This window comes from Camarhynchus parvulus, chromosome 1, assembly GCF_901933205.1.
Source record: "Camarhynchus parvulus chromosome 1, STF_HiC, whole genome shotgun sequence".
NCBI classification, from domain to species: domain Eukaryota; kingdom Metazoa; phylum Chordata; class Aves; order Passeriformes; family Thraupidae; genus Camarhynchus; species Camarhynchus parvulus.
The window spans coordinates 2,053,913-2,081,659 of NC_044571.1; the positions used below are offsets into that span (position 1 = coordinate 2,053,913).

Consider the following 27,747-nt stretch of genomic DNA (forward strand, 5'->3'; position numbering starts at 1 on the left):
TGGCATGTCACTACCACAGAAGCACAGAATCTCTGGCTTGGAAGGGACCTTAAGAATCATCCAGCTCTACCTCCTGAGAAAGAAATTGGAAAACATCATAAGAAATACACCATATTTTAGGACATAAATGTTATGTCTTAAGGAAATCATCAAAAATACAAATTCGTTGCTCAGTCAGGCACATGCTTAGAAGCTCTGAGCAGCATTTCCAAGAAGAATTCTAAAATTTAGAAATTGAAATTTGAATCGGTGGCATTGCGGTTTGGAAAGGTTAAATTCCTAAAATCTAGCTAGGAAGGGGAGAGGCAGGTGGTGCCAAGAAAAAAAAATATATTAATGTAACACTAAATATATTTATTGTATTTAATGTAATGTAACTTAATGTTTAATGTGTCACTTATTACTTAATGTAACTTATCAGGGGGCATTGCTGAAACAGTATCATCCAAATCTGAACAGTTTCTCTTCGCTCACCTTGAATAACTGAATTCATGCATTTCCCTTGATTTTTTAATTTTTTTTTTGTTTCCAGCTGCTTTGAGCAACCAGGATTTTCTGTGTGCATGTTAAAAAACAAACAAACAAAAAAACAAAACAAAAACACAAAAAAAAAAAAAAAAAAAAAAAAAAAAAAGGAAAAAACAAGAGAGAAGGGAAAGAGGGAAGAAAAAAAGGGGAAGGGGAAGAAGAGTGGAAGGGATGACAAAGGAAAAAACAAGAAGGGAAGGGGAAGAGAAACTGAGATTCAATAATATTTCCACAATAATATCAATATATGAATCAATTTCAGGCACAATCCTGTATTTTACTTCCCATGGGTATTTTGATTTTGTTTGCTTGGTTTGTTCCTTGATTTGCTGTCACTGGACTAAAATTCCTCCAGCACAATCACATTTTTCCAAGCAAACTGACATCTCCTTACATGGAACTCAAACTCTCTATAAATTTGACATCCAGCCTCTCATAACAACCATAAAATTTTCCAAAAAATGCTTTTTTTTCCCCCTAAATCCACATAGTAGTGTAATATATATTATACATATATTATACATTATAATATATATAATATATTATATATTAGACTGTACCATAATAGAGACTGTGAAATGCTGAAATGCTTTTTCATGTCACTAACTCAGGAAAAGGTGTAAAAATAATTAGGTGACTTCCCAGATTTGGGGACAATGTTACCTGAAAGACAAGGTAACAGAAACCAAAGTGCTGAAAAAATAACAATTTATTGACCCTCGTTATCAGGGAGTGAAAATACAACAGGATAGAACCAGAAGAAGAAATAAAATGTATTAATTTAATCTACAGGATGGCATGAAGACAAGTCAAAGGTTAAAACCAAGCAAAAGAACATCTAAACTCAAAGGAATGTGTGAATATGTATGAACTCTTATGAATATGCATGTACCCCCTGTAATGTAACAGTAAATATTATATATTTATATAATAAATATAAAAATATAAAATATAAAATATATATAAATACATAAAAATATAGAAATATATTTAAAATTTAAAATATATAAAAATATAAAAAGCACCCCGCGTTGGATTTTATCCCTTGTATCCCTTAAGAAACTTTGATAAAAATTCTAAATAGTGAGCCGTGTTTCTCACATCCCCTGCAACCCGGAGGTCTCCCGGTGCATCCCGGAACTTTCCCGGTGTTTCCCGGAGCTCTCCCAGTGCATCCCGGGTTCTCCCGGTGCATCCCGGGGCTCTCCCGGGGCTTCCCGGGGCTCTCTCGGAGCTCTCCCGGTGTTTCCCGGGGCGCTCCCTGTGCATCCGGAGCTCTCCCGGTGCATTCCGGAACTCTCACAGTGTTTTCCGGAGCTCTCCCTGTGCATCCGGAGCTCTCCCGGTGCATTCCGGAACTCTCACAGTGTTTTCCAGAGCTCTCCCGGTGCATCCCGGGGCTCTCCCGGGGCGGAGCGGCCGCGGGTGGAGCGCGGAGCCGCCGTCCCCGCCCGCGCCGCCAGAGGGCGCTCAGCGCCCCTGGCTGCCCGCCGGGCTGTACCATCTCCCTACGGGGGGGAGGCAGGTGACGCGCTGCGGACTGTGGCACGACGCGGCAGAGGGTGACACCGGGAGAAAGGTGATGGCGACAGAGCGTGACAACGACACCGGGTGACAACGCCAGAGCGCTCGGCTTGTCGGCACAGCTGGAGTCCTCCCGCACTGCCATGCCTCGGCGCTCCCCGCGCGGCGCTCGGTGTTGCGGCCCCGCTGCGGGCCTGGCGGCGCGGGCGGGGGCGCCGGCGTTCCATAGGGCTGGGCTTCCATAGGCCGGGCTTCCATAGGGCACATTTCCATAGGGCCGGGCTTCCATAGGGCCGGCTCTCCATAGGCCGGGCTTCCATAGGGCACATTTCCATAGGGCCGGGCTTCCATAGGGCCGGCTCTCCATAGGCCGGGCTTCCATAGGGCACATTTCCATAGGGCCGGGCTTCCATAGGGCCGGCTCTCCATAGGCCGGGCTTCCATAGGGCACATTTCCGTAGGGCCGGCTCTCCATAGGGCGCGTTTCCATAGGGACTGCGGAGCCGCTCCCGCCCCGCCGCCGCCCGGTTCCCCTGGCGTCGCCGCCGGCCCCGGGAGGTGCGGGGCCCTGCGCAGGTAGGCGGTGGCGGGGAGGGGAAGGGACGGGAGGGGACGGGAGGGGACCCGGCTGAGGGGACAGCGCTGCCCAGGCCGGAATGCCGGCATCGCAGAACGGGCGGGGTTGGAAGGGGATCGCCGTCCCCAGCCCAGCCGTGCCACGGCGCTCACCTGGAGCAGGTGAACAGGCGGGCTCGGAACGGCCCAGCCAGGGACACCCGCGGCATTCCCGGGGAACGGGCACGGCCCGAGAGCCCCGGGAGCCTTTGGACAGCGCTGCCGGGGGTGCCCAGGGTGGGATTTGGGGTTCTGGGTGATCCTGATGGGCTTCCCCCAGCTCGGCATATTCCGTGGTTCTCCGCCGCCTCCATGGGAAGGAGCTCTTCCTCAGGTTGGGGTGGAGTTTCCTGGTTTAATTTCTGGCCATCGCTCCTCGTCCTGACCGCTGAAAAGAGCCTGGCAGCATCAGCGGGGGAAGGTGATGAATGATGATTTACATCGGGATTTGCTGGGGAAGTCTGTGACCTGGGATTTGGGTTATGTGCCTAAAGGTCACTAACCAAAAAGCAAGTGGGTTTTGTATGGGTTTTTAATTATTTTATGTTATTACTTATTTTCCTGCCTTTGTGTCCAAGCACAACATGATCTATTTACCTTATTTCAATTACTGGATTTTATCCAGCCTTGCTGACATCTGGCAGCTGAGGTGCAGGAATATCAACCCACATTAAATCATTATTTCCATCCCTGCTTTCCTGCATGGAAACCAACCCTTTACCTGTCTTTTCGCTGCAAAAATCCTGATTAAATAAATACCTTGAGAGCTGATGTGTCCTGTCAGCAAAGCAGCTGCCTGATTCTGAGTGACCCAGACCAATCTCTTCTCCATGGAAGTGGCAGCAGCTCTGACTTGGCAGAGAGCTGCTGGAAAAACTCCCCAGCTCCTGCTTTGTCCTCAGCAGTGGAAACAATCCCGTGATTAAGATCCTTAGATGAGATGAGGGAAATAGAGCTCCATTTCTTGCCCAGTCTTTGTATCAAATTACTCTTAATTTTTGCTGACAGTATCTTGCAGCTTTTCCACTTTGTTGGGTTTTATGGGAGGATTGACTTTATTTTTTTTTTTTTTTTTTTTTTGGAACAAGCAGAGCTGGATCCCAGATAAATGAAATGTTATTCCCTGATTTCACTCTCTCTGCTGCAAGCAGCACTGCAAACATCCTGATAAAGACAAAATTAAATCCTCTTTGTAGCCAAACAAACCAAGCCAATCTGGCCCTGATGACATTGTGTGATAATTTTATTTTTTCATGGAGGTGGATGTGGCTTGGCTGGCACAGAGTGGTTTTATTGGCAGTGCCTCAATCCTGCTCAGGGCAGTGCAAAGGTGCCTTAAACCTGCACTTAAAATCCTTTCTGGTTTTTCATTTCATCCAGCATTTTTCTGGGTTTGAGGATTTCCTACCAAATCCCTTCCATTGATGGAGTTAAAGTTGTTAATTACAACAAATCTAATATTTTAAAGGACATGGAGGATGGCTTGGGTTTATTTTTGTGTCCTAACAGCAGGAGACTGAATGCAGATGTCCTTCAGAAATGTAAAATATTTTATTCCAGGGCTGTGATTTCTTTTCTGTATCAGTGATGCAGCAGGGATTGACCTAAACCTAAACCTAAGCATATTTAAAGTATTCTAGAAAAATATTTTGATGTTTCCTTGCAGAACTGGGGTCAGAGGCAGCAAAGGAGAGAAGGAAGGAATTTTTTAAGTGAGAAGGAAGAATTTTTTAAGTAGGGAAAATCCAACCATTCTTGGATTCCATTGTTTTAAAGCAGATATATTTGAATTTTTAACCTAAATCCTTTGCAAAACACAGGAAAACCAGGCCTGAACAGCTGATCTTTAAATATAAAAATATTTTTAAAATTGTTTATTGAACTAGAGGAAGATTATAATGCATGGCTTGGCATTTTGGCACAACACCTTGGACTTGCACTTGAACCTCTGCTGCTGCCAAGTGGAGCTGCAGAGCTCTGAGAGCTCCTTGTGCTGAGGGCTGAGAGCCTTGAGCAGGAATTCTCTGCCAAGTTGTGTTTGCCCAGGGAATATTTCCCATTCCAGGCTCCAGGTGATCCTGCACAGCACAGGGGATGAGTTCTGAAGGCAATTCCCAACTCCTTGGAGGGAGATTTTGGGATCCTCACCTTTGTTATTGTGTGTGGAATGGGAAAACACCTCCCAGAAACAGGAAAAAGTGACTGAAAATATTTTGGAAAAGTCAGTGGGGAGGCAAAATTACTTTGGGAATTATTTTTAACTTTGTGTTGAAATTTTAACCTGTTCATTGTGCTCTGAGAGCTCCTTGTGCTGAGGGCTGAGAGGCTTTGAGCAGGAATTCCCATGGAAGTTGTGTTTGCCCAGGGAATATTCCCCATTCCATGCTCCAGGAATATTCCCCATTCCAGAGCTCAGGGGATGAGTTCTGAGAACAATTCCCAACTCCTTGGAGAGAAACTGTGGGATCCTGCCCTTTGTTATTGTGTGTGGAATGGGAAAACACCTCCCAGAAACAGGAAAAAGTGACTGAAAAACTTTTGGAAAAAATCAGTGGGAAGTCAAAATTAATTTGGGAATTATTTTTAACTCTCTGTTGAAATTTTGACCTGTTTGTTCTGAGAGCTCCTTGTGCTGAGGGCTGAGAGCCCTTGAGCAGGATTTCCCATGGAAGTTGTGTTTGCCCAGGGAATATTCCCCATTCCAGGCTCCAGGAATATTCCCCATTCCATGCTCCCCATTTCACAGGGGATGAGTTATAAATTCTCAATTTATAACTTGAGAATTGGCAATTCCCAGCTCCTTGGAGGGAGATTTTGGTATCCTCCCCTTTACAATTGTGTGTGCAATGAGAAAACACCTTCCCAAAAGGAAATAGGAAAAAGTGACTGAAAAAGTGACTGAAAAAATTCCAAATTTTCTCTTGGAAAAGTCAGTGGGGAGTCAAAATTATTTTGGGAATTATTTTTAACTTTGTGTTGAAATGTTGACCTGTTTATTGTGCTGCCAGTGCTTCTCCATATTTATGATCTCAGGTGTGGCAGAACTGAAATTTGGGTGATTTTTTAACTCTTTGCATGTCTGAGTTTTCCAGGAGGCTCCACCTTGCTATGAGCAACCAAGATGGATCCAGAAGAGCAGGATTTACTTGGGGATTACAGATACAGGAATTATTCCTCAGCAATTGAGAAAGCTTTGAGGAACTTTGAATCATCCAGTGAATGGGCAGATCTGATCTCTTCCCTTGGCAAGCTCAATAAGGTACAGTGTGAAGGGAATTTTTATCATTTCTTTGTGATATTTGTATTGCTGTGAACTTTTCTGGCACTTCCAGCACTTGAAAAAAAATTGAAAATTCACTCAAGAAAAATAATGGAATCATCTAAGTCAGCATTTTTTTATATAAATGTGAGACATTCTGGTGAATTGCTCACATTTATATAAAAATTAATGTGAGCAATTTATATAAAAAAATGGGAGCAATTTTGGTGAAAGAGCTTTCCTGCAAATGGTATTTGCTGTCTTTATTCTGCTAAGTTAATTTCATTTAATTAATTTAATTTTAATTAATTGAATTTTTGCATCAAAGAAACCCTTGCTCTAGAGCAGCTAAAAAGCTTTTCTAGAAAAGAGGAAATGACAAGTTTTAGAATATTTTCTGAGGCAAAGCTTTTATTTAAAGGTCACATTTCCTTGGCTGTGCCCTCCCCTTGGATTTGGGGAAATTTGGTGGTTTTTTATGACCATGGAGAGAGACAGAAATATTGTTTTGAAACAGGAGTTCCACATTTCTGCCTTCAGTTTTTCATCACGATTCTGGCTCTCATCAAGAGCCAGATGCCTTCCAAATGCTTTTCTCCAAAGGGAAAATATGAAATAATTAAAGTGAGAGGAAGGCTTTGATCTTTTGTTTTGACCCAGATGAACACTGAGCACCTGCCTGAGCTTTTATCCAGGTACAGAATTGCCCAAATCTGTGGCAGCAGAGCAGAAACCAAAGGAAAAACTCTCAGCTGATCCAGAGCCCATCTGCTGGGGGGTTTTAGGGATTTAATCTTTTTAGGAGCTTAAGAATTGGTGCAGCAAATCCACCCCAGTGTTCATCCCTGTCTGTTGTCTGAAAATCAGGAGGGATGTGGCAGGGAAGGAAAATGAGATGTCAGTAACTGTGGGGATTTTTGGAGGATTTATGGGGATTTTTGAAGGAGTTTGGAATGATTAGAGATGGGATTTTTGAGTTGTTTGTGATTTATTTTTTATTTTCTTTATAGGTAGGAAGGGTGAGTTTGGCTCACATTGTTCCAGTGTGGTTTAGGAGGTCACAAGGCACTTAAGTTACAAGACTTTTTAAGGATTTATTGACTAATAAAACACTGTTAATAAGGATATTTATATTTTTGACTCAATCTTTAAATATTTTGTCTGATGGACTTATGTTACAGTGTAAGCTGTAGCTAATTATTCTCAGCTAATTATGTTATGACACACAAACTACAGAGCTGCATTCTAATTTCTCTGTTTACCTTTGTAGTTACTTTTAAATTTTTTATATCTTAAACTTTAAAACTTTAAACTTTCTTTTGCTTAGCTTAACCTTTCTCTGCTCTAAACTATAAATTCACATTTTCCCTTCCAGCACCTCAGTTTGGGAGCCTTTTCCAAGGTCTCAGATCAAACCCTGGCTTTAATTCTAAACTTTGGCTTCCAGGCCCAAAGTTCTGAGTTTTTTGTATTTGGGATTCCAACAAGTAACCATTCCCTGAACTCCTGGTGGTGTCTGACAGCCTCAAATATAAATATTATTATAAATATTATTATAACTATTATTGTTGATTTTTATCAGGGCTGGGGGAGGTGCCTCTGGTGGGAAAACCTCAGTGCTGGAGGTGGATGAGCAGGAAGGAGATCAGTTTATAAAATAAAATTGTTTTTACAATCTCCACGTGGTTATATTGAAGATCCTGGGGCTCACTTGTGTGCAGGGCTAACTGAGATTAATCCCCATGAAAATGCTGAGAAAGGGAAGGACAAAACACAAGAAATCAAAAAGTTCAGAAGTTTATTTCCAGAGCAGTGTGAAATCAGCATTTCACCACATGGGTGTTATATTTTCTGAGACTTTTTCTCCTGCAGGCATTGTTGAGACACAAACACTGTTTTATTTTCATAAAGCTCAGGGGCATCACCCTCCAGGTAATCCCGGGGCTGGGAAAAGCAAGGTGCAGATGTCCTTCAGAAATGTAAAATATTTTCTTACAGAGCTGTGGAATTTCATTGCTGGATCAGTGATGCAGCAGGGACTGACCTAAACCTAAACCCAAAACATATTTAAACTATTCTAGAAGAATATTTTGATATTTTCTAAGAGAACTGGGGTCAGAGGCAGCAAAGGACAGAAGGGAGGATTTCTTAAGTAGGGAAAATCCAGCCAAGCTTGGATTCCATTGTTCTAAACCAGGTATATTTGAATTCTTTTAACCTAAATCCTTTGCAAAACACAGGGAAATCAGGTCTGAACAGCTGATCTTTAAATATAAAAATATAAAAATATTTTTTTAATTGTTTATTGAACTAGAGGAAGATGATAATGCATGGCTTGGCATTTTGGCACACCTTGGACTTGAGTGGCAGGGACTGACCTAAACCTAAACCCAAAACATATTTAAACTATTCTAGAAAAATATTTTGGTTTTTTTTCTAACAGAACTGGGGTCAGAGGCAGCAAAGGAGAGAAGGAAGGGTTTTTTAAGTAGGGAAAATCCAACCAAGCTTGGATTCCATTGTTCTAAACCAGGTATATTTGAATTTTTAACCTAAATCCTTTGCAAAACACAGGAAAGTCAAGTCTGAACAGCTGATCCTTAAATACAAAAATATTTTAAAAAACTGGTTTGTTGAACTAGAGGAAGATTATAATGCATGGCTTGGCATTTTGGCACACCTTGGACTTGAGCAGCAGGGATTGACCTCAACCTCAACCTAAGGATATTTAAACAATTCTAGAATAATATTTTGATGTTTTCTAACAGAACTGGGGTCAGAGGCAGCAAAGGAGAGAAGGAAGGATTCCTTAAAATATCTTATCCCTTAAAAATGAGGTAAAAAATGGAGCTTGGTGAAGAGAAACAACTCTGCTGCCTCTCTGTTATTCCTTGATTATCTTAAATTTTTTTTCTATCCTCCTTCCATGATTTTACTCAGGATAAACTGGAGCTTTTTTTGAGTTTCTCTGTTGCTTCTACAGCTCAAAATAAAGTTTTCTGGTGACTTGTAGAACCAGAGAAGCAACATGTGAATGTTCAGTTGGCAGATCTGCAGAGATTATTTTACATTTTACATTTTACATTTTACATTTTACATTTTACATTTTACATTTTACATTTTACATTTCATATTTCACATTTCATATTTCATTTCTTATTTTATTTTATTTTATTTTATTTTATTTTATTTTATTTCATTTCATTTCATTTCATTTCATTTCATTTTTATATTTTATTTTATTTTATCATTGAAGGGAGATGAGCTTTATGTGACTTGCCTTTTCATTCCAGCCAGCTTCACCTTGCATTGCTTTGAGGCAGGCAGAGGAACAAAGGGGTTTATTTCAGTTTCTTTTTTTGTTTTGTGACTCATCCCTTAAAGCCTAAAGTAGGTCAGAGGAATGTTGTCCTAAGATTGTGTTTGTTCCTCGTGGCTGTTATGGGGAGCCTGAGCAGTCACTGCAGTTTTACCCCTTTTTTACCCCTTTTTTGGGCTGATTTTGGGGTTTCTGAGGTCAGGAGAGATGAATTTCCCCTTCAGAGTTAAAATCTGCAGGTACCAGGTGTGAGCAGGAGAGAATTGGCACAATCTGCTGATTTATTTCACACCCCAAACATAGAAGGAAAGGATTTGGGAGGTTATTTTGAATAATGTGGGTGTAATAGATCATGAAGGGAAATGAGAACCAGTGGAAAATAATATTTCTAATAAGAATATAAATAAGCAGATGCAAATATATAAATATTATAAAAATAAAAAAATCTAATATAACAATAAAATATTTTAATATATTTATATAATATATAATATAATATATATTTATATATTATATATAAAATATCTATATATATATAATATTTATATAATATTTATATAATACTATATAATATAATATAATATAATATAATATAATATAATATAATATTATTTTATATTATATTATATTATATTATATTATATTATATTATATTATATTATAATATATAGTATTTATATTTTTATATAAAATATTTATATATAATATTATATATTATATATAGATATTATATATTCTATAATACATTATAGAATATAAATATATTATATTTATATATAAACTATTTATATAATATTTATATCAATAATATTTTATAGATATTTCTATAAATATTATATTCTACTATTAGAATATAAATATTACATTTATTCTGTATATTTATATAATTTATATTTTAATTCTTTATATTTATATAGGATTTCTATATTTGTATCTGCCCATTTATATAAGAATATATATATATATATATATTCTTATATAAATATATATAAGAAATGGATTTTTATAGCCCAATTTCATAGAAATTCTGAGCATCCTTAGGTGTTAGTGTTGGAAAAAAGGGTGTGGGATGGGATCTGGAGTTTATTCACTTCTACCAGCCAAAGTTGTAATTCCAGCATTCCTGATTCTTTGTTCTTTTTCCTCTTGTGGAAGCTCAGGATATTTAAAAATCCAACTTCTCAACTTTGCCTAATCCAATTTCTCAACTTTGCCTAAATCAGCTGGAGGAGCTTAATTATCATTTAAAACTCTGTCTGTGATCACTTCACTCTTATTTCAGTGAACATTTGAGATCCCTCTGCCAAGGAATGCCTTTCAAACCTTTTAAAATCATTGGCGCTGCAATTCTGGAGAAGCTGGGAAGAGCCTGAACCTTCCAGCAAAGCAGCAGGGAGAGTTCTTGGGACAACCATGGCCTTCAAAAGTATTGGAATGGGGTTTCAAATCCCTGAACCTGCTGGAGATCAGGTGTAGCAGTGTGAGGTTTGGATATAAAACCTTCTGTGATTTTCTCAGAATCTGCAAACGAGGTCAATTCCCTCAGCAGCCACATCAACTCGGGTGTTTTCATTTCTGTGTTACATAAAGAGAACCTGAAAGGCCAGGAGCTGGCAACAGGAGGAAAAACTTTCCTAAACCCAGGCACACCAAAGAAAAGCTGCTCTTTGGTTTGCTCTTCCCTTCCAGGCAGCGAATCCAACATCCCATTGCTGCCCATCCCATGGCACGCTCCAAATAAAAGGAATGTGTAGGAGCACAGAGCCCTCAGCAGAAATAGGAGCTTTTTCAAGCCGGGTCTCATAAGCTTTTGGAGATCTATTTCACACCCAGGATAGCTCAGCTACCTTTGAAGGCATAAAATCAGCAGGATGGCTTCTGTGGCAGTGTTGGAAACAGAAAAGTTTTAATAAAAGGCAAAATAACAAAATTCTTTGCAGAGGAAAACCCATCCAGGTGCAAGAGGCCCTCCTGCCCCTGGTAGAACACCTCACAAAAGCCATTGGTTTCTTTCTTCTCTTCTGTTTCTAGTGAATTGCCCAGGTGGGACTTTTTGGTTCCTGTCCTTAAGTTTGAGGTGAAGTCCCCCAAGCCTATGAGGTGCCTTTTTCACCTAATCAAGGAGAGAAACTTCTGGGCTTGTTTCCTTTTTAAAGGGACAAAAAATAGTTTTGTCACACACAAGGAGCACATTCCTACACTCAGCCTGTGGTGTTTTCCTGCCCAGGCCACAAAATCCTTGTGCTTTTCCATTTTCCCATTCTTTTCACAACATCCAAGGGATTTTTTTGGGAAGAGATGACCCCTGCTGCAAGAAAGATGGAGAGAGACAATTTCCAAGGGCTGGAGGGACACTCTGTTGGGTTTTGGTTTGAAGTTTTTGCTGCTGCTGTGGTTTTAGGTGTAGCAGCAACACATCTCACTCACCATGCAGATGGGCTTTTGTGTGATAAATAAAGGTTTATTCCAGCAATCCCAAGGGAAATCAGGGACAAAACACAAACAATGGGGTGTGCACAAGGTTAAGAATGGGGTGGCACAAAGGGCACTGCCCTGCAGGGAAAATGGGGTGGCCACCAGGCACACCACAAACAATGAGGGAACAGGGAAAGGAGACACCAGGAGAATTTGGGATATGTGGGAAAGGAACTGGGAGAGATCATGGTGTTGTGAGGCTCCATGGGGAACTCTTCTCTTTCAGCCCAGATGGAGACTCTGTGGTTTATCCTGAAGGTTCCAAAGGATTCCACAACTCCCCTGGTTTTTCTTACTATGAAGACTTCCCCAATGGACCTCTGCAGATACTTAATTAAACAAGGAAACATGAGCAAAACAATAAAAACAATGATTACAACCCAAAAAAATCCTTTAACCAAAGGTGAAAGCCATCCTGTCAACCCCCATTGTCTGAAAATTCATTGATCCAATTTGAATTCTCAACTTTTATTCTTCTACTTGCTCCCTCAAGTAGAGGGATGTCTTGGTTTGGAAAGGACAGGTGTCTGCTAAGGAAGGCAGGAGCCTCCCCTGAAATGGAGAATGTAAACCCTCCCCACCCCTCCGAATTGCTATGATTTTAAATTAAGGGGCTCTCAGGCAAAGATATGGGAGCAGGAAATAACAGTTCTTTAATAGGGAAGAAATAAAAAGAATAAAATAAACAATGCAGCGCACTAGAACAACACTGACAGAGTCAGAACCCACCCTGACACCCTGTGGGTCAGGGTGTTGGTGGCAGTCCCATTGAAAATGTGGCTGCAGCCCTCTGAAGTATCAGGGGTGGTTCTGTTGGAGCAAGGAGGATCTGTAGAGAAGGATGTGTTCTTCCTCTGGAGATCCAGGGGAGGAAGAGGCAGCTGCTGTTCCTCTGGGGAATCCCGTGCAGAAAAGCCGTGCTGGAGTTCCAGAATCTCAGAGTATATCGGGGCAGCAATGCTTGGCTCCTCCCTCTGGGCGGAGCATCTCCCAATGGGATGTTACAGTTCTTATCAGCCATGCAGGGACATTCAATAGTCTGTTATCAGCAGAGGTCCCCTCCCGAGGGAGGTGTGAATGTGGTCACTCAAAGAGAGAGATAAGGCAAACTGCCCACTTGGCAAGGTAATCTGCCACACAGATGGGAATGGAAAACATCTTGCATGCAAATCTTCAACAAGGGAGCAAGTAGGAGTTCCTCTACTTGATCCCAGCTTGTGGATGCTTGTGTGGATGGATTCTGAGTGTGAGGAAAGGTTGAGGCAGCACATCCCTTCAAAGTCTTGGCAGCCATGTGTGGGAAATGGATTTGTAGGGAATTTTTAAAGTTTGACAGAAGGCTCACACAGTGTGTGCATCTGTGTGCAAACCTTGAGACAAGAAATGCTGAACTAGAAATGCCCTGGGATAGGACAGACATTGCTGAGAGAGAAATGGAGCTGGAAACAAGTTTCAAAGGATGGTTTTGTAAATAAGACTGGATAGTTTGGAGAAACAGAACTGTGAAAGGTGAATTGCAGTGGGACCCATGAGGGGTAATTTGAGATAATTGGCTTTAAGGCATTTCCAGCATGGTGTGGCTAAAGCTGATAGGCCAAGAAACACTTAGAGTGTATTGTAATTATTAAATAATTGGCTTCTGATTGTGAATTATAACATCTGTATTGTCTCACCCTTCACATGAGACTGAAAATGGAATAAAAGTTTTTAAAACACCTCTCAGCTGCCCCATCTGTGGGTCAGGAAAAGGGCATTGCCCAACACCAGTGCCATGGGCAAGCAATAAAAAGTTATAGCAATTAAAAGTCTGTTGCTCCTCAGTTTGGCAATGTTGCCTGCCTGGCGGTCCCAGTGTCACCAAGCAGGTCCCTGGGCCAGAGCAGGTGACATTTGCCAATGTCACCAAGCAGGTCCCTGGGTCAGAGCAGGTGACATTTGCCCTCTTGCTAAGCCAACATTCCAAGTGAGAAAGCTCACCCAGCCGCTCAGCTGTGCCACCCAAGGTAAAAATAATGAGACCACAACTCTCTTTTCTTTGTTCCTGTTGTGAAAGTAATCCTGTGCCACCAGGATTAATTAATTAATTAAGAGAACTGGTTTTTTTTTTCCTCTTGTGGAGAAGTTTCCATAACATTAACAAGCAAAACTTCTCTCCCTAAGTAAACGAAATAAAGACTACTTTAAAAGTAGGAAGCTAACTGAAAATTTTAAATTTTGTTTCTTTACGTTATCAGTGAAAAAAGAAAGATTGTAGGAGAAAAAGAAGTGTTCTAAAAGGTTCATTTTAATTCTTACTGCTTTTTTTTCTTTTAGCTACTATTAATAAAATTTCCTTCATACCCTTTTACAGTTTTAAAGTTTTACCTTTCTCCTAATCCTACCTCACAACAAAAAATAAGAACATGGCTAATTAACCAACACCAAAACATCCCGCACTCTTTAATCCATTAAACCAAAAAATCTTAAAATTCAAGAAACCTTAAATTAACAAACCAAAACCACCACACAAAATGGATATTTCCACCCCATTTCAAACTAAAACCACCACAATGGCTGTCAAAATTTCCATCAAATTCAGTGTATGATCTTTTTTGGTGTGCCAGTTATCAGGGAATTTTTAATAAGATGGGATACTGGGGAGGAATTCCTGGCTGGGAGGGTGCCCAGAGAAGCTGGGGATCCCTGGAAGTGCCCAAGGGGATTTGGGATGGGATTTGGAGCACCCTGGCATAGTGGAAGGTGGCACTGCCCAGCCCCGGATGATCTTTGAGTTACCTTCCAAATAATTCCCTGATTCTAAATATTCCGTTTATCATTAAATATCATTTTTCCTGATGTTTGGGGAAAGGAGTTCTTATTTCCTTCAAATCCTTAGGAAGTGTTGGAGGCAAAGCTGAGGTGCCATTATTGCTGTGCTGGAGCTGATGCTCTGTGGAATAAATAGTGAATATTTCCATTTTCTGCCTGGTTGATATTTAAATATTGGAATATTAAGATGGTATTTGTTCAGTCTGAACATTGAGAGGGAAAATATTTACTGTTAGAACCCAAAATACAAGAAACTCTCAGAATTTTGAGCCTGTAAATTAAAACTTAGAATTAAACACAAGATTTAATCTGAAACCTTGGAAAAGGCTTCCAAACTTAGCTGCTAAAAGTGAAAATGTAAATTTATAATTTAGAACAAAAACATGGTAAACTAACTAAAAAAGTTGGAGTTTTAAGGTTTAAAATATAGAAAAAAATTAAGTAACTACAAAAGTAAGCAAAGAATTCAAAATACAATACTATGAGTTTATATGTTGTAATTAACTAGGAAAACTTACACGGTAGTATAAGTCCATAAACCAAAACATTTCAAAATTAGGTCAAAACCATAAATATTCTTATTAACAGTGTTTTATTAGTCAATAACTCCTTAAAAAGTCTTATAACTAAAAGTCTTGTAGCCTTCTGAACCATACTAGAACAATGTAAACCAAACTCACCCTTCCTACCTATGTAAAAAATAAACCAAAACACATCATCAAAAATAATTCAAAAATTCCATCTCAAATTCCTTCCAAAACTCCCCACAGTGATCACAGTCTACCACTGGCCTGCTTTTTGTAATTATCTCCTTTTATATCTCTAAATATGCAGAGAGGGTGTGGGCAAATACAGGCCCACAATATAAATAGAAAGTTTCAAAGTCCAGCTTTCCAGAAATCTTCACAGTTCCTACAACTCTTAAGGATTTTAATGTTGAAATAATATTCCTCATGTACCACATGAGTAAAACCCCCAAATATAAATATACAATATACAATATGCAATATACAATATACAATATACAATATACAATATACAATATACAATATACAATATACAATATACAATATACAATATACAATATAAATAAAAATATACAATATAAATATACAATATAAATATAAATATAAATATACAATATATTTTATACAAATATAAAAGGTATAAAAAAAGTAACTCCAGAAATATGTGAAATAACGGTTTCTTTTTGGATTCTGGTTTTTATCATCCATCAAATGCAGCTCTGCCTGTGCTGGGGAGAGGAGGAGGGGCTGAAGTGGCTCTGAGTGACATCTGTGTGTCTGCCAGGATGGGCTGACTTTTCTGTTTGCTGTTGTTGGAAACTCCCAACCTTTTTTATTTCTTGGTTAAATTTCCTGCCAGCTGCTCTCACTGGAAGGGTTTTATCTCCTCCCCTTCCTGCTGAGGAGTGCTCAGGGTAACGTCACCTGCTGTAGGTTTATTCCAGGAAAGGTTACTCCACTTTCTGCTGCTTTTCCAAGGAAAACAGAAGAACCTCAAGTTGAAAAGAATTCCATGGGATAAAACCATGATTTCATCTTGGGAAGAGACAAGAATTTGCTTGATCCTAAAATATCCCAAATGTCCACAGGTTCTGGAACATCTGTGCTGGTTTTCAGCTTCGTTTTTGTGCCTCTGTCGAGGTCAGGGTTGAAGGCACTTGAGACCATAGTTCATGTTCAGGCTCAAATGTTTATTATTTCTTATTTATGTTACAGTCTCACAGCAGTGAGTTCTGCAGTATTTCACTAACAAGGCACAAAATGGCCAACTGTCTCTCTCTCCAAGGCCTTTGAAGGATAAACTGTCCAATTAAGAAATGACACCTCAATTATTTTCACTTTTAACCCAATAACCAACCACCCGTGCCTGCAATGGGGACTTTTTTATCCAATGACACAAAACCACCCAAACCCATGGAGAAGAAGGTGAAGAAGAAGGAGCAGCTTCCACCCTAAAACCTCCATCTTGCTTTCTATCCATTCCTGTATTCTAAACCCTTAAACTCTGAGTTTCCCACCCTGTGATATCACACACTTCTATTCAAACTCCACCCCCACAATCCCAGTTCTGTCATTCCATTCTGGAAGCTTCTCCAGGGCCTCAGGTCAATGCAGTGTTCTTCTGGGGGTCAGTGCCTGGCAGCACAGAAAGTCCCAAACTCTCAGCACCCAGAACTCCAACACCTCTGTTTGTGTTTGCCCATTGAGCAAAGCCTGCAGTGCCCTTGACTTGCAAATTTTCTTTTTGATTGTCTGTGACTTGGAGAGAAAACTGATTTATTTCCCTGCTGAAATGCTCTGGTGGCTCAAGGAAAGGAGTTCCCTTTCCCAAGAAGGGAGACACAGTTTTTTTCTAAATTTTTTCTTAAATTTTTCTAAAATTTTTCTAAAATTCCTTCCAATCTTATTGAAGTACTTCCTGCCCTAAACATCTTTTCCTTGTACCTGAATGCAGTGAGTTATCCAGCTCAGTGAGTGCAGCCACAGGGAATTCCAGAGCAGAGGCTTTTATCCCATTTCATCATCTCTGCTTTGGTTGCAAGGTTCGTTATTTTTTGTTTCAGATATTGTTTATTGGAACAATTTATTGGAAAAAATTATGAAATAATTATTTATTGGAAAAATTTGTTCCCTCTGAGGGATCAAAGGCCCTGGGCCAGGTTTCCCAGGGAAGCTGTGGGCTCCTCATCCCTGGAGGTGCCCAAGGCCAGGTTGGACAGGGCTTGGAGCAGCCTGGGACAGTGGGAGGTGCTGGAACAAGATGATCTTTAAGGTCCCTTCCAACCCATTCCATGATTCTATCCATGAAGGGAATTTATGAAGGAAGAGAAATCTTGAATTCTTTCTTTATCCCCTAAAAGATGAGATGCTCTTCTGGTCCCTTCCCTCTTCCCCTGGATGTGGGACAATCTGGGATAATGGGACACCCTGTCCCCATCCTGGTCCTTGACTTCCTTTTCCCTCCTCCAAGCAGAGTCCCACCAGGCTTTCCCAAATTTTCCATGGCTGATCCCAAATAAAAACTCAGCTGCAGGGTTCTGCTGTAACAAAATGCACTTAGGAGTTCAAACTCTTCCCAATATTCTCCTCAGGCTTTAATAAACAGCCATTTGATATTTTCTATTTCTCTTTATAACTCTTTCTTCTCCTCTCCTTTCTCTTTAACCTTTAATAAACAGCTGTTAGATATTTTACATTTCTCATTATAACTCTTTCTTCTCCTCTCATTTCTCCTCAACCGTTAATAAACAGCTATTCGATATTTTATATTTCACTTCATAACACTTCTCATTTCTCCTCAACCTTTAATAAACAGCTTCTAGATATTTTATATTTCTCTTTATAACTCTTTGCTTCTCCCCTTTCTCCTCAGCCTTTAATAAACAGCCATTAGATATTTTATATTTCACTTTTTCACTCTTTTTCACTTTTTTTTACTCTTTCTTCCCCTTTCTCTTTAACCTTTAATAAACAGCCATTAGATATTTTACATTTCTCATTATAACTATTTCTTCTCCTCTCCTTTCTCCTCAAGCATTAATAAACAGCTACTAGATATTTTATTTTTCACTTTATAACCCTTCTCTTCTCCTTTCTTCTCAGCCTTTAATAAACAGCTACTAGATATTTTATATTTCACTTTTTCACTCTTTTTTCATTTTTTTTTACTCTTTCTTCTCCTTTCTCCTCAGCCTTTAATAAACAGCCCTTAGATATTTTATATTTCACTTTTTTCACTTTTTTTTCACTCTTTCTTCTCCTCTCGTTTCTCCTCAAGCTTTAATAAACAGCTATTAGATATTTTATATTTCACTTTATAACTCTTTCTTCTCCTTTCTCCTCAAGCTTTAATAAACAGCTATTAGATATTTTATATTTCACTTTATAACTCTTTCTTCTCCTTTCCTTTCTCCTCAACCTTTAATAAACAGCCCTTAGATATTTTATATTTCACTTTTTTCACTTCATTTTCTCTCTTTGTTCTCCTCTCCTTTATCCTCAACCTTTAATAAACAGCTACTAGATATTTTATATTTCACTTTATAACTCTTCTAATTTCTCCTCAAGCTTTAATAAACAGCCATTTGATATTTTATATTTCACTTTATAACTCTTCTCCTTTCTCCTCAACCTTTAATAAACAGCCATTTGATATTTTATATTTCACTTTTTTCACTTTTTTTCCCACTCTTTCTTCTCCTCTCCTTTCTCCTCAAGCATTAATAAACAGCTACTAGATATTTTATATCTCACTTTATAACTCTTCTCATTTCTCCTCAGCCTTTAATAAACAGGCATTAGATATTTTATATTTCTCTTTATAACTCTTTCTTCTCCTCTCCTTTCTCCCCAGGCTCTGCAGAGTAACCTGAAGTATTCTCTGCTGCCCAGAAGGTTGATCATCAGTAAAAGATTATCCCAGTGCTTGCACCCAGCCCTGCCCAGTGGGGTGCACTTAAAGGCTTTAGAAACCTATGAAATCATCTTTAAAATCATTGGCACAAAATGGCTTGCCAAGGATTTATTCTTGTACAGGTAATTTGATTTATTTTTTTTTCTAAAGCACAAAACAGCTCACTAAGAATTTCTTTTTGTACATGTCATTTTAATTTATTTTTTTTAAGGCATAACCATCTCGATCTATTTAAATTAACTCTCATTTTACCTTTTTTTTTTGTTGTTTTTCTGATTCAAAGCTCTGGTTTGTTCCCTCTGCTGGCAAATGCAGCAATGTCAGTGAGACCTGTTCTCCTTGGCTTGTATGAGAAATATTTTCTCCCTCTCCAAAAATCCCTCCTGCCTGGTCTCCAGGCCTTTGTCATTGGGCTGCTGCCTGGCTTGGAAGAAGGATCAGAAATTTATGACAGGTAATATTAATTATTCCATATTCATTGAAGCAATATCCAGTGTTTTTCTAAAGAATTCTCAAGAAATTTCTGTCAGATTTCTAGAAATAAAAGAGCTTCTAAAGGGGGATGAATGGTGGGACCTGGAAAAATGCTGAATTAAAAAAAAAACCTTTCCTCTCTATTTTCATCCCAGAAGGAGAAGAAAAGAGGAAAAGGAGGGTTAAAAAAGAGGAAAACAAGGGTTAAAAATAAAAATGCTGAGAAAAAATAATAAAAAATTTCTTAAAGCTCTTCTGACTTCTAAATAATTCACCTGACTCCCAAACCACTGCTCTGGAGATAAATTCTATTTCAATTCTGTAACATGAGAGAGCAGCTGAATTCTTTCCAATATTTCTGTAAAATCTGGCAAAAATAGGGAGCAGGGAATTAATGGGAATTACAAATTAAATTCCAAGATGTGACCTCTGGTTTTACACCTTTTTCCCCTATTTTTGATGCCATCATTTTCCTCTTTGAACAAACAGGATCTGACATATATTTAATAAATCTTGGGAAATATTTATTTTAAAATTAATTTAATTGGAGGTTTTTTTTGAAATACCAATTCACATGAGGGAGTTTTTATTTTGTTTACTCATTGCAATGATTCTGTGGTAAGAATATCTTGTCAGAAGCTGTGTTAGTTTAATTCTCAATTCTTTTTCATGAGAGGCTCTCTGCTGAGTGTTCTCAGAAGATTCAATGTTGAGGACTAAAATTAATCAGATGAACTTCCAAGATCTGACCTCTGGTTTTACACATTTTTCTTCTATTTTTGATGCCATCATTTTCCTCTTTGAACAAACAGGATCTGACATACATTTCATAAATCCTGGGAAATATTTATGTTAAAATTAATTTAATGTTTTGTTTGTTTGTTTGTTTTTTTGAAATACCAATTCACATGAGGGAGTAGTTTTTATTTTGTTTACTCATTGCAATGATTCTGTGATAAGAATATCTTGTCAGAAGCTGTGTTAGGTTAATTCTCAATTCTTTTTCATGAGAGGCTCTCTGCTGAGTGTTCTCAGAACCTTCAATATTGAGGACTAAAATTAATCCATCTCCTGCTGTTCCTGAAAGTGAACAAAGTGCTGAGCTTGTGCTTCAGCCCAGACACCATTTCCAGCTCCAAATTTCCCTGAGTTTGTGCACTCACACAGAAAATGGAAGAGGAAAGCTGCTTTGAGGGATTTTTTATAAATAAATGGAAAAAAACCCCATCACACTGGGAGCTGTTTCCTCTTCTGAGCTGGGATTTTCCTCTTTTCTCAACCTTGCATTCCTCATGTGAGGTTTTAATTCCTCCTTTATGGTAAAATACCAAAGTGTTCCAGAGCAGGGAATGTGCTGCATCCCACATTTTCAGTGGGATGCTCTGGAATTCATTTCAGGGTGTCCTGTGTGCAATTTGTTGTTTTATCTCATGGAATCCTGGACTAGTTTGGGTTGGAAGGGACCTTAAATCCCATCCAGTGCCACCCCTGCCATGGCAGGGACACCTCCCACTGTCCCAGGCTGCTCCAAGCCCTGTCCAGCCTGGCCTTGGGCACTGCCAGGGATCCAGGGGCCTTCACATCTCTTGTTTTTCTTCATCCAGTGCCTTAAAAATTGACCCTGTTGGTTTAAAAATAGGAATTTTTAGGATAATCTCCAGCTCCCAGACTGATAAAATTGCATTTCAGATTTTGACATCTGCTTAAATGACTTCCAATTTAGCTTTTCACACCTCTGACAATAAACATTCTGCAGTCACAGGTGCTGCAGTTGTTTGGTCAGAGCTAAATATTTGCAGATATTTCCTGGAAAACTTTCCAGTGTGTGAACAGAGACTTTGTTTTAACGACAAAGAATTGAGTGGGTTGGATTTTTTTGTACAATGAGATTCATCCATCACCACCTGGGATAGGGGAAGGTTCCCTGCCCATGGCAGGGGGTGGAATGAGACGATTTTGGGTCCCTTCCAACCCAAACCATCCCAAGATTCTGTGATAAAGGGAAATTTTGACAACACAAAGCCGCAAAGCATCAAGCCAATGATATCAACTCTATATAATTCCATTTCTGTGGTAGAAAATCAGCTAACAAGGGGTTTTTTTCTCTGCCTGGGTACAGAACAGATGCTCTGCTGGTGAAGCTGTCCCTGCTGATGGGCCAGGAGGTGTTTTATGGAGCTCTCTGGGGCAGTGTCCTGGGCAGCCCCTCCATCAGGCTCCCTGCTTCCCTCTTCGTCGTCAGCCACATCAACAGGGAGCTCTCTGGCAAACAGCAGAAATTCATGCTTGGCACTGATTATAAACTCACTGTAAGTTCCTTTTACACCCTTGTTTGCGTTTGGAAAGCCAGGTGTCTGCTAAGGGAGGCAGGAGTCTCCTTTGAAATGGAAAATGCAAACCTTCTCCTCCAAATTATTGTGATTTTGAAATTAAGGGGGCTCTCAGGCAAAGATATGGGAATAGGAATAACAAATTTTTTTATAAGGGGAAAAAAATTAAAATAAAAAATAAAACTAAAAATGCAGTAATACAAAACAACACTGCCAGAGTCAGAACATGGCCTGACATGCTGTGGGTCAGGGTGGTGGCAGCAGTCCCATTAAATTATTATAATTTTGAAATTAAGGAGCTCTCAGGCAAAAATATGGGAATAGGAATAACAGTTCTTTACTAGGAAAAATATTAAAAATAAAAAGAAAATATAAAAACAAAAATGCAGTAATACAAACCAACACTGCCAGAACCAGAAGATGCCCTGCCCCCTGTGTGTCAGGGGGTGGCACAGCCCCATCCCATGGGGGCTCAGCCCTCCTGCAGTGCCAGCTGTGCTGCTGCTGCAGCAGGGATCCTGCACAAGGGGGGAGTTTTCCTCTGCAGCTCCAGGGCTGCTGCAGATGGGCCTGGGCTCCCTCTGGCAATGCAGGGCAGCAGAAAGCTGCTCCTCTGGCAATGCAGGGGGCAAAGGCTGCTGTGCTGCTCCAGGCTCAGATTGGATCCAGGTAGGAATGCTTGGCTCCTCCCCTGGGCGCAGCATCTCCCCATGGGATGCTGGAATTGGATCAGCCCTGCAGGGACACTCAGTGGCCATGGACAGCAGAGATCTCCTGGAGGGAGGGTTGGCTGTGGCAGAGAGAAAGAACAAACTGCCCCATGGACAGCAGAGAGCTGCCCCAGCTCTGACAGATGGGGACAGAACACACACCCCCAGTTACAGCTTGTAACCTAAAATAACCCCATAACCCCAGCCTTGTCTGGGTTAAATTAGGATGCCATGCAATTAAAAATATTTTGAGACTGAAATGTCCATACTCTGAAATTGCTCCATCCATTTCATTTGAAGAGCAGCTTTTCTGGTTTCAGTGTTTAATGTGCAGTTCTCAAAGTGTTTGCTGTTCTGAGGTTTTTTGTCTTTTTATTTTTCTAGTGAAATGGAAATCTTCTGTAGGGAGTAATTTGTGTTGAGTGATGGAATAAGTGTAAGGCTAATTAAAGTAATATCTGCATTTTAGGAGGTTTTACATCTTGTAACTGTGAGACATTCTGTACTCTTACAAACCCAATATTAACAATTCTTTTAATAGCCACAAAAAAATTGTTTTAACTCACTTTGGGTGCAGGCGTTAAACTGTAATTATCCTCTTATTTAAACAAGATATTGTTCATAGGTAGCCAAATTTCCTTTCCTTTCCTTTCCTTTCCTTTCCTTTCCTTTCCTTTCCTTTCCTTTCCTTTCCTTTCCTTTCCTTTCCTTTCCTTTCCTTTCCTTTCCTTTCCTTTCCTTTCCTTTCCTTTCCTTTCCTTTCCTTTCCTTTCCTTTCCTTTCCTTTCCTTTCCTTTCCTTTCCTTTCCTTTCCTTTCCTTTCCTTTCCTTTCCTTTCCTTTCCTTTCCTTTCCTTTCCTTTCCTTTCCTTTCCTTTCCTTTCCTTTCCTTTCCTTTCCTTTCCTTTCCTTTCCTTTCCTTGAAATTTCCTTGACATTTCCTTGACATTTCCTTTCCTTGAAATTTCCTTTCCTTGAAATTTCCTTGAAATTTCCTTTCCTTTCCTTGAAATTTCCTTTCCTTGAAATTTCCTTTCCTTGAAATTTCCTTGAAATTTCCTTGAAATTTCCTTTCCTTTCCTTTCCTTTCCTTGAAATTTCCTTTCCTTTCCTTTCCTTTCCTTGAAATTTCCTTTCCTTTCCTTGAAATTTCCTTTCCTTTCCTTTCCTTGAAATTTCCTTTCCTTGAAATTTCCTTGAAATTTCCTCTCCTTTCCTTTCCTTTCCTTGAAATTTCCTTTCCTTTCCTTTCCTTGAAATTTCCTTTCCTTTCCTTTCCTTTCCTTTCCTTGAAATTTCCTTGAAATTTCCTTTCCTTGAAATTTCCTTTCCTTGAAATTTCCTTCCTTTGATTATTTGATAGCAAAATCAAATAAAATGTTGTGTTTTCCTTTTCCAGATAAAGTCTTTGTGTGTGTCAGTGCTGGATTCCAATGTCCTTGTGCAGAGGAACACTCTGGAAGCAATCCTCTTCTTTTTCCCATTTTATACAGCTTTGGTAAGGGGATTCTTTTTGGGATTTTCCCATGGAAGGTGTGTTCTGTGCAAGCAGCCCAGCTCCCACCTCTGTTATTGCCAAATGGCTGAATTTTGAACCCTCAAAATCCATGAATTTTGGGATTTCTTGTGCCCTATCCATTTGAGGAGTGGAGGAGACTCTGCTGCTTCTCAGAGTCTTTACAGCTTCCAGGGCTGAAGCAATGATTTCACAGGGGCTTTGGGGGGATATTTGGGATGTGCTTGAACCATTCAGGCCTGAGCAGCTCATGTGGAAAACATTTGGAGTTTATTCAAGAGGGATTTTAGAATTTAGAATTGTCCACAAGAAGTTATTTCTGCTAAAGACCAGGGGAGCAAACCTCACTTAAAACCAAAGTTATTCCCATTGTTTCCTCACCTCCCTGTAGGACAGGCAGTGTTTAGGATGGAGGAAGAGTTTTTAAGTCTTAAGGAGAGAAGGAGCTTTGGCCTGAGCTCAGGGTGGCCTTGCAGGGCCTGCAGGAGCCCCAGGAAAGCTGGAGAGAGACAATTTCCAGGGGATGCAGGGACAGCACCCAGGGAATGGCTTCCAACTAAAAGATTGTAGGGTTAGGTGGGATACTGGGGAAAAATTCATCTCTGGGAGGGTGGGGAGAGGCTGGGATGGAATTCCCAGAGCAGCTGGGGCTGCCCCTGGATCCCTGGCAGTGCCCAAGGCCAGGTTGGACACTGGGGCTGGAGCAGCCTGGGACAGTGGGAGGTGTCCCTGCCATGTCAGGGGTGGCACTGGGTGGGCTTTGAGGACCCTCCCATCCTGTGACTCCATGATCGCACTTTTCTCAGATCCCTTGAGATTGGGTCACATTTCTTTTATTGACAACAACGATGAGGGTGTTGAGGCTTTCATTAGTGAATCTGCAGACCACACTGAGCTGGGAGCTGTGTCCTTCTGTTGGGGGGTAGGATGGCTCTGCAGAGAGACCTGGAACGGTTGGATGGATGGACAGAGTCAAATAGGATGGAGTTTAATAACTCCAAGTGCCCAGTCCTGCATTTTGGCCACAGTAACCCCTGCAATGGCAGAGGCTGGGGCTGTGTGGCTGGGCAGTGCCCAGGCACAAAGGGACCTGGGGGTGCTGACTGACCGTGAGCCAGCAGAGTGCCCTGGGGGCCAAGAAGGGATGGCCCCTGGCCTGGATCAGGAATGGTGTGGCCAGCAGGAGCAGGGAGGTCATTCTGTCCCTGTGTCTAGTCCCTGTGTCAGTCCCTGTGTCTGTCCCTGTGTCTGTCCCTGTGTCTGTCCCTGGCTGTCCCAGGAGCAGGGAGGTCATTCTGTCCCTGCACTGCTGGGGTCACACCTGGAGTGCTGTGCCCAGCTCTGGCCCCTCAGCTTGGGAAGGACCTTGGGACACTGCGCACATCCAGAGGGGACAACGAGGCTGGAGAGGGGCTGGGAACACAAACCCTGTGAGGAACCCCTGAGGGAGCTGGGGCTGCTCAGCCTGGAGAAAAGGAGACTCAGGGCTGCCCCCAGCACTCTGCACAGCTCCTGAAAGGTGCCTGTGCTCACCTGGGGCTGGGCTCTTTCTCCAGCAGCACTGACACAACCAGAGCACACAGCCTCCAGCTGCACCAAGGGAAATACAGGCTGGACAGCAGGGAAAAGGTTTTTGCAGCAAGGGTGAGAAAGTTCTGGAATGGCTGCCCGGGGAGGTGGTGCAGTCCCCATGCCTGGGTGTGTTTAACAAAGCCTGGATGTGGCACTGGGGGCCAGGGCTCAGTTGAGCTGCTGGGGCTGGGCTGGACTCCATGGGCTTGAAGGTCTCTTCCAACCTGGGCATTCTGTGATCCTGTGAATTCTTGACATTTTTAGCACACAAAGCATTTTCCTGTTGATGCTTTGTTCCCTTTTCCCTAAAACATTTTTATTCCCAGTTCAAAAACCCAGCCCATCACCAGTTTGTCTCCTTTCAGTGCTCACCAACAGCTGAAAAATCTTTCTTTTCCACCCCAGGACTGCAAGGAAAGCACCATCCTGCTCAGAAGGGCTGATCTGGTTTATATCCTGTCAGCAGCCACTCAGACACTGCTGAGGAGAGACATGTCCCTCAACAGGAGATTGTATGCCTGGCTGCTAGGTACTGTGCAAAATCCAGAGATTTTCAATATTCTGCATACTGGAAAACGAAAAAAAATCAGTGTTTAAAATTGAAATACATTTCTTTAGCTGTTAATGAATGATGATAAAGTAAATTGGTGTTTATTTGCCATTTATTTTCTTAAAACAAATAAATATTTGGTGAACTTCTCTTCAGAGGTGAATTTATTTCTCTCTGAATCCCTGGGTATCTGATAAATTCTGCTTCCACACACAGCTTGTTGTGAAGTGGTTCAGTGGACTAAAAGGACTAAAAGTTACTATTTTAACCTTATTTTTCTGGAAGAAATAGTGATTCCCACTGTGTTTAGTGTTGGTTTTGATTTATGTGTTGTGCTGAACGTCTGGATGCCCTCGAATTGGGTCTTGTGGGCTGTTGAAATGCCAAAGATTAAAAATGCAGTGTCAATTCAATATAAACCCCTCAGTGCTCTGTGCTGCTCTCTGAGCTGCTCCTGCCTCTGTTTTCTTGTAGGCTCTGATATTAAAGGTGGCACTTTTGCTCCAGACTCCACCACTTCTGAAGACCATGCTGTTTATTTCTTTGGAAAATACTCTAAAGATCTTTTGGTTGAGGTTGGTGTTCATTTTATACAGATATATTCCAAATAAATTCATGATCCTTGCAATTTTAGCTCAAACTGTGTCCAGAATTATTCCCAATTGTTGGTTTGTCCTTCCCTCTCTGTCCCTGTGGTTGCATTTCCATCTGTGCTGTATTTATCCCAACACTGGGTTGCTTATGGAATCTAAGGAAACCAAAGGGAAGCATCTTGGCTGAACGACCTGAATTATTTAAAAATGTTTCTCTGGATAAGATCAGCCTTGAGTAGAGATGATGGGAAGATGGAATTGATTTGTTTGCCCTGGATGGAAAATTGGAGTTCATTTGTAGTCAGCCCTAAACAAAATCAAATTTAGCAACACTTCAGCACTTATTAAGATGACAGTCTGTCTCTGATGGATAACATTGTGATAACATTGTGATGTTTTCCCTTTCCTAGAGTTTGATTGTGATTCTGCATCAGAAATTCCCAGAGGCTGACCCAGAGGAGCAGCACCAGGCTTATCTCAAGCCCTTCCGGATCCTCATCAGCCTCCTGGACAAACCTGAAATAGGTGAAGTGTCCATCCCAAATCTGAGCAGGACTTAACAAAACCCTGCCCAACCCTAATCCTGTGTGTGTGGGAGTGTGTAGGAGGCTGTTCCTTGCCTCGGCCCTGCTCTGGAACAAATTCCCTCTCCAGGTTCTCTCTGGCTGCCCCATAGAACCCTGCAGAGCATGGATGGGTCCCAGGGAGGGAAATGCAAATCTGTGCCCTCCTGTAGGATCAGCACAGCCCAGGCTGGGGGTTCTGCCAACCCCAACCCTACAGGCTGGGACAGGGTGTCCTGAGAGCTGCTCAAGCTGGAAAAGGCCCTGGGGGTGCTGCTGACAGGGGCTGGGCATGAGCCCAGGGGTGCCCAGGGGGGCAGCTGGGCTGGGTGAGGAATTGTGTGTGCAGCAGGAGCAGGGCAGGGATTGTCCCTCTGTGCTGGGGTCCCTCGAGGGCTGTGCCCAGTTCTGCTCCTGCAGGAGAGCCCTGGAGGGGCTGGAGCGTGTCCAGGGCAGGGAACGGAGCTGGGAA

At 41.0% G+C, this 27,747-nt stretch overlaps 1 protein-coding gene across 1 annotated transcript in view; it reads left to right on the forward strand.

Moving 5' to 3' along the window:
• Window positions 1-2,148: 2,148 nt before the first annotated feature.
• The window catches only part of DOP1B (DOP1 leucine zipper like protein B), a 56,545-nt gene continuing 30,946 nt past the window's right edge, over window positions 2,149-27,747 (forward strand). Inside the window, 9 exon segments of the mRNA XM_030949668.1 lie at window positions 2,149-2,628; window positions 5,760-5,926; window positions 18,909-19,090; window positions 19,252-19,422; window positions 21,562-21,751; window positions 23,881-23,979; window positions 25,975-26,098; window positions 26,594-26,694; window positions 27,123-27,237. Coding sequence (XP_030805528.1) covers window positions 5,789-5,926; window positions 18,909-19,090; window positions 19,252-19,422; window positions 21,562-21,751; window positions 23,881-23,979; window positions 25,975-26,098; window positions 26,594-26,694; window positions 27,123-27,237 — 1,120 coding nt within the window. The 5' untranslated portion in view covers window positions 2,149-2,628; window positions 5,760-5,788.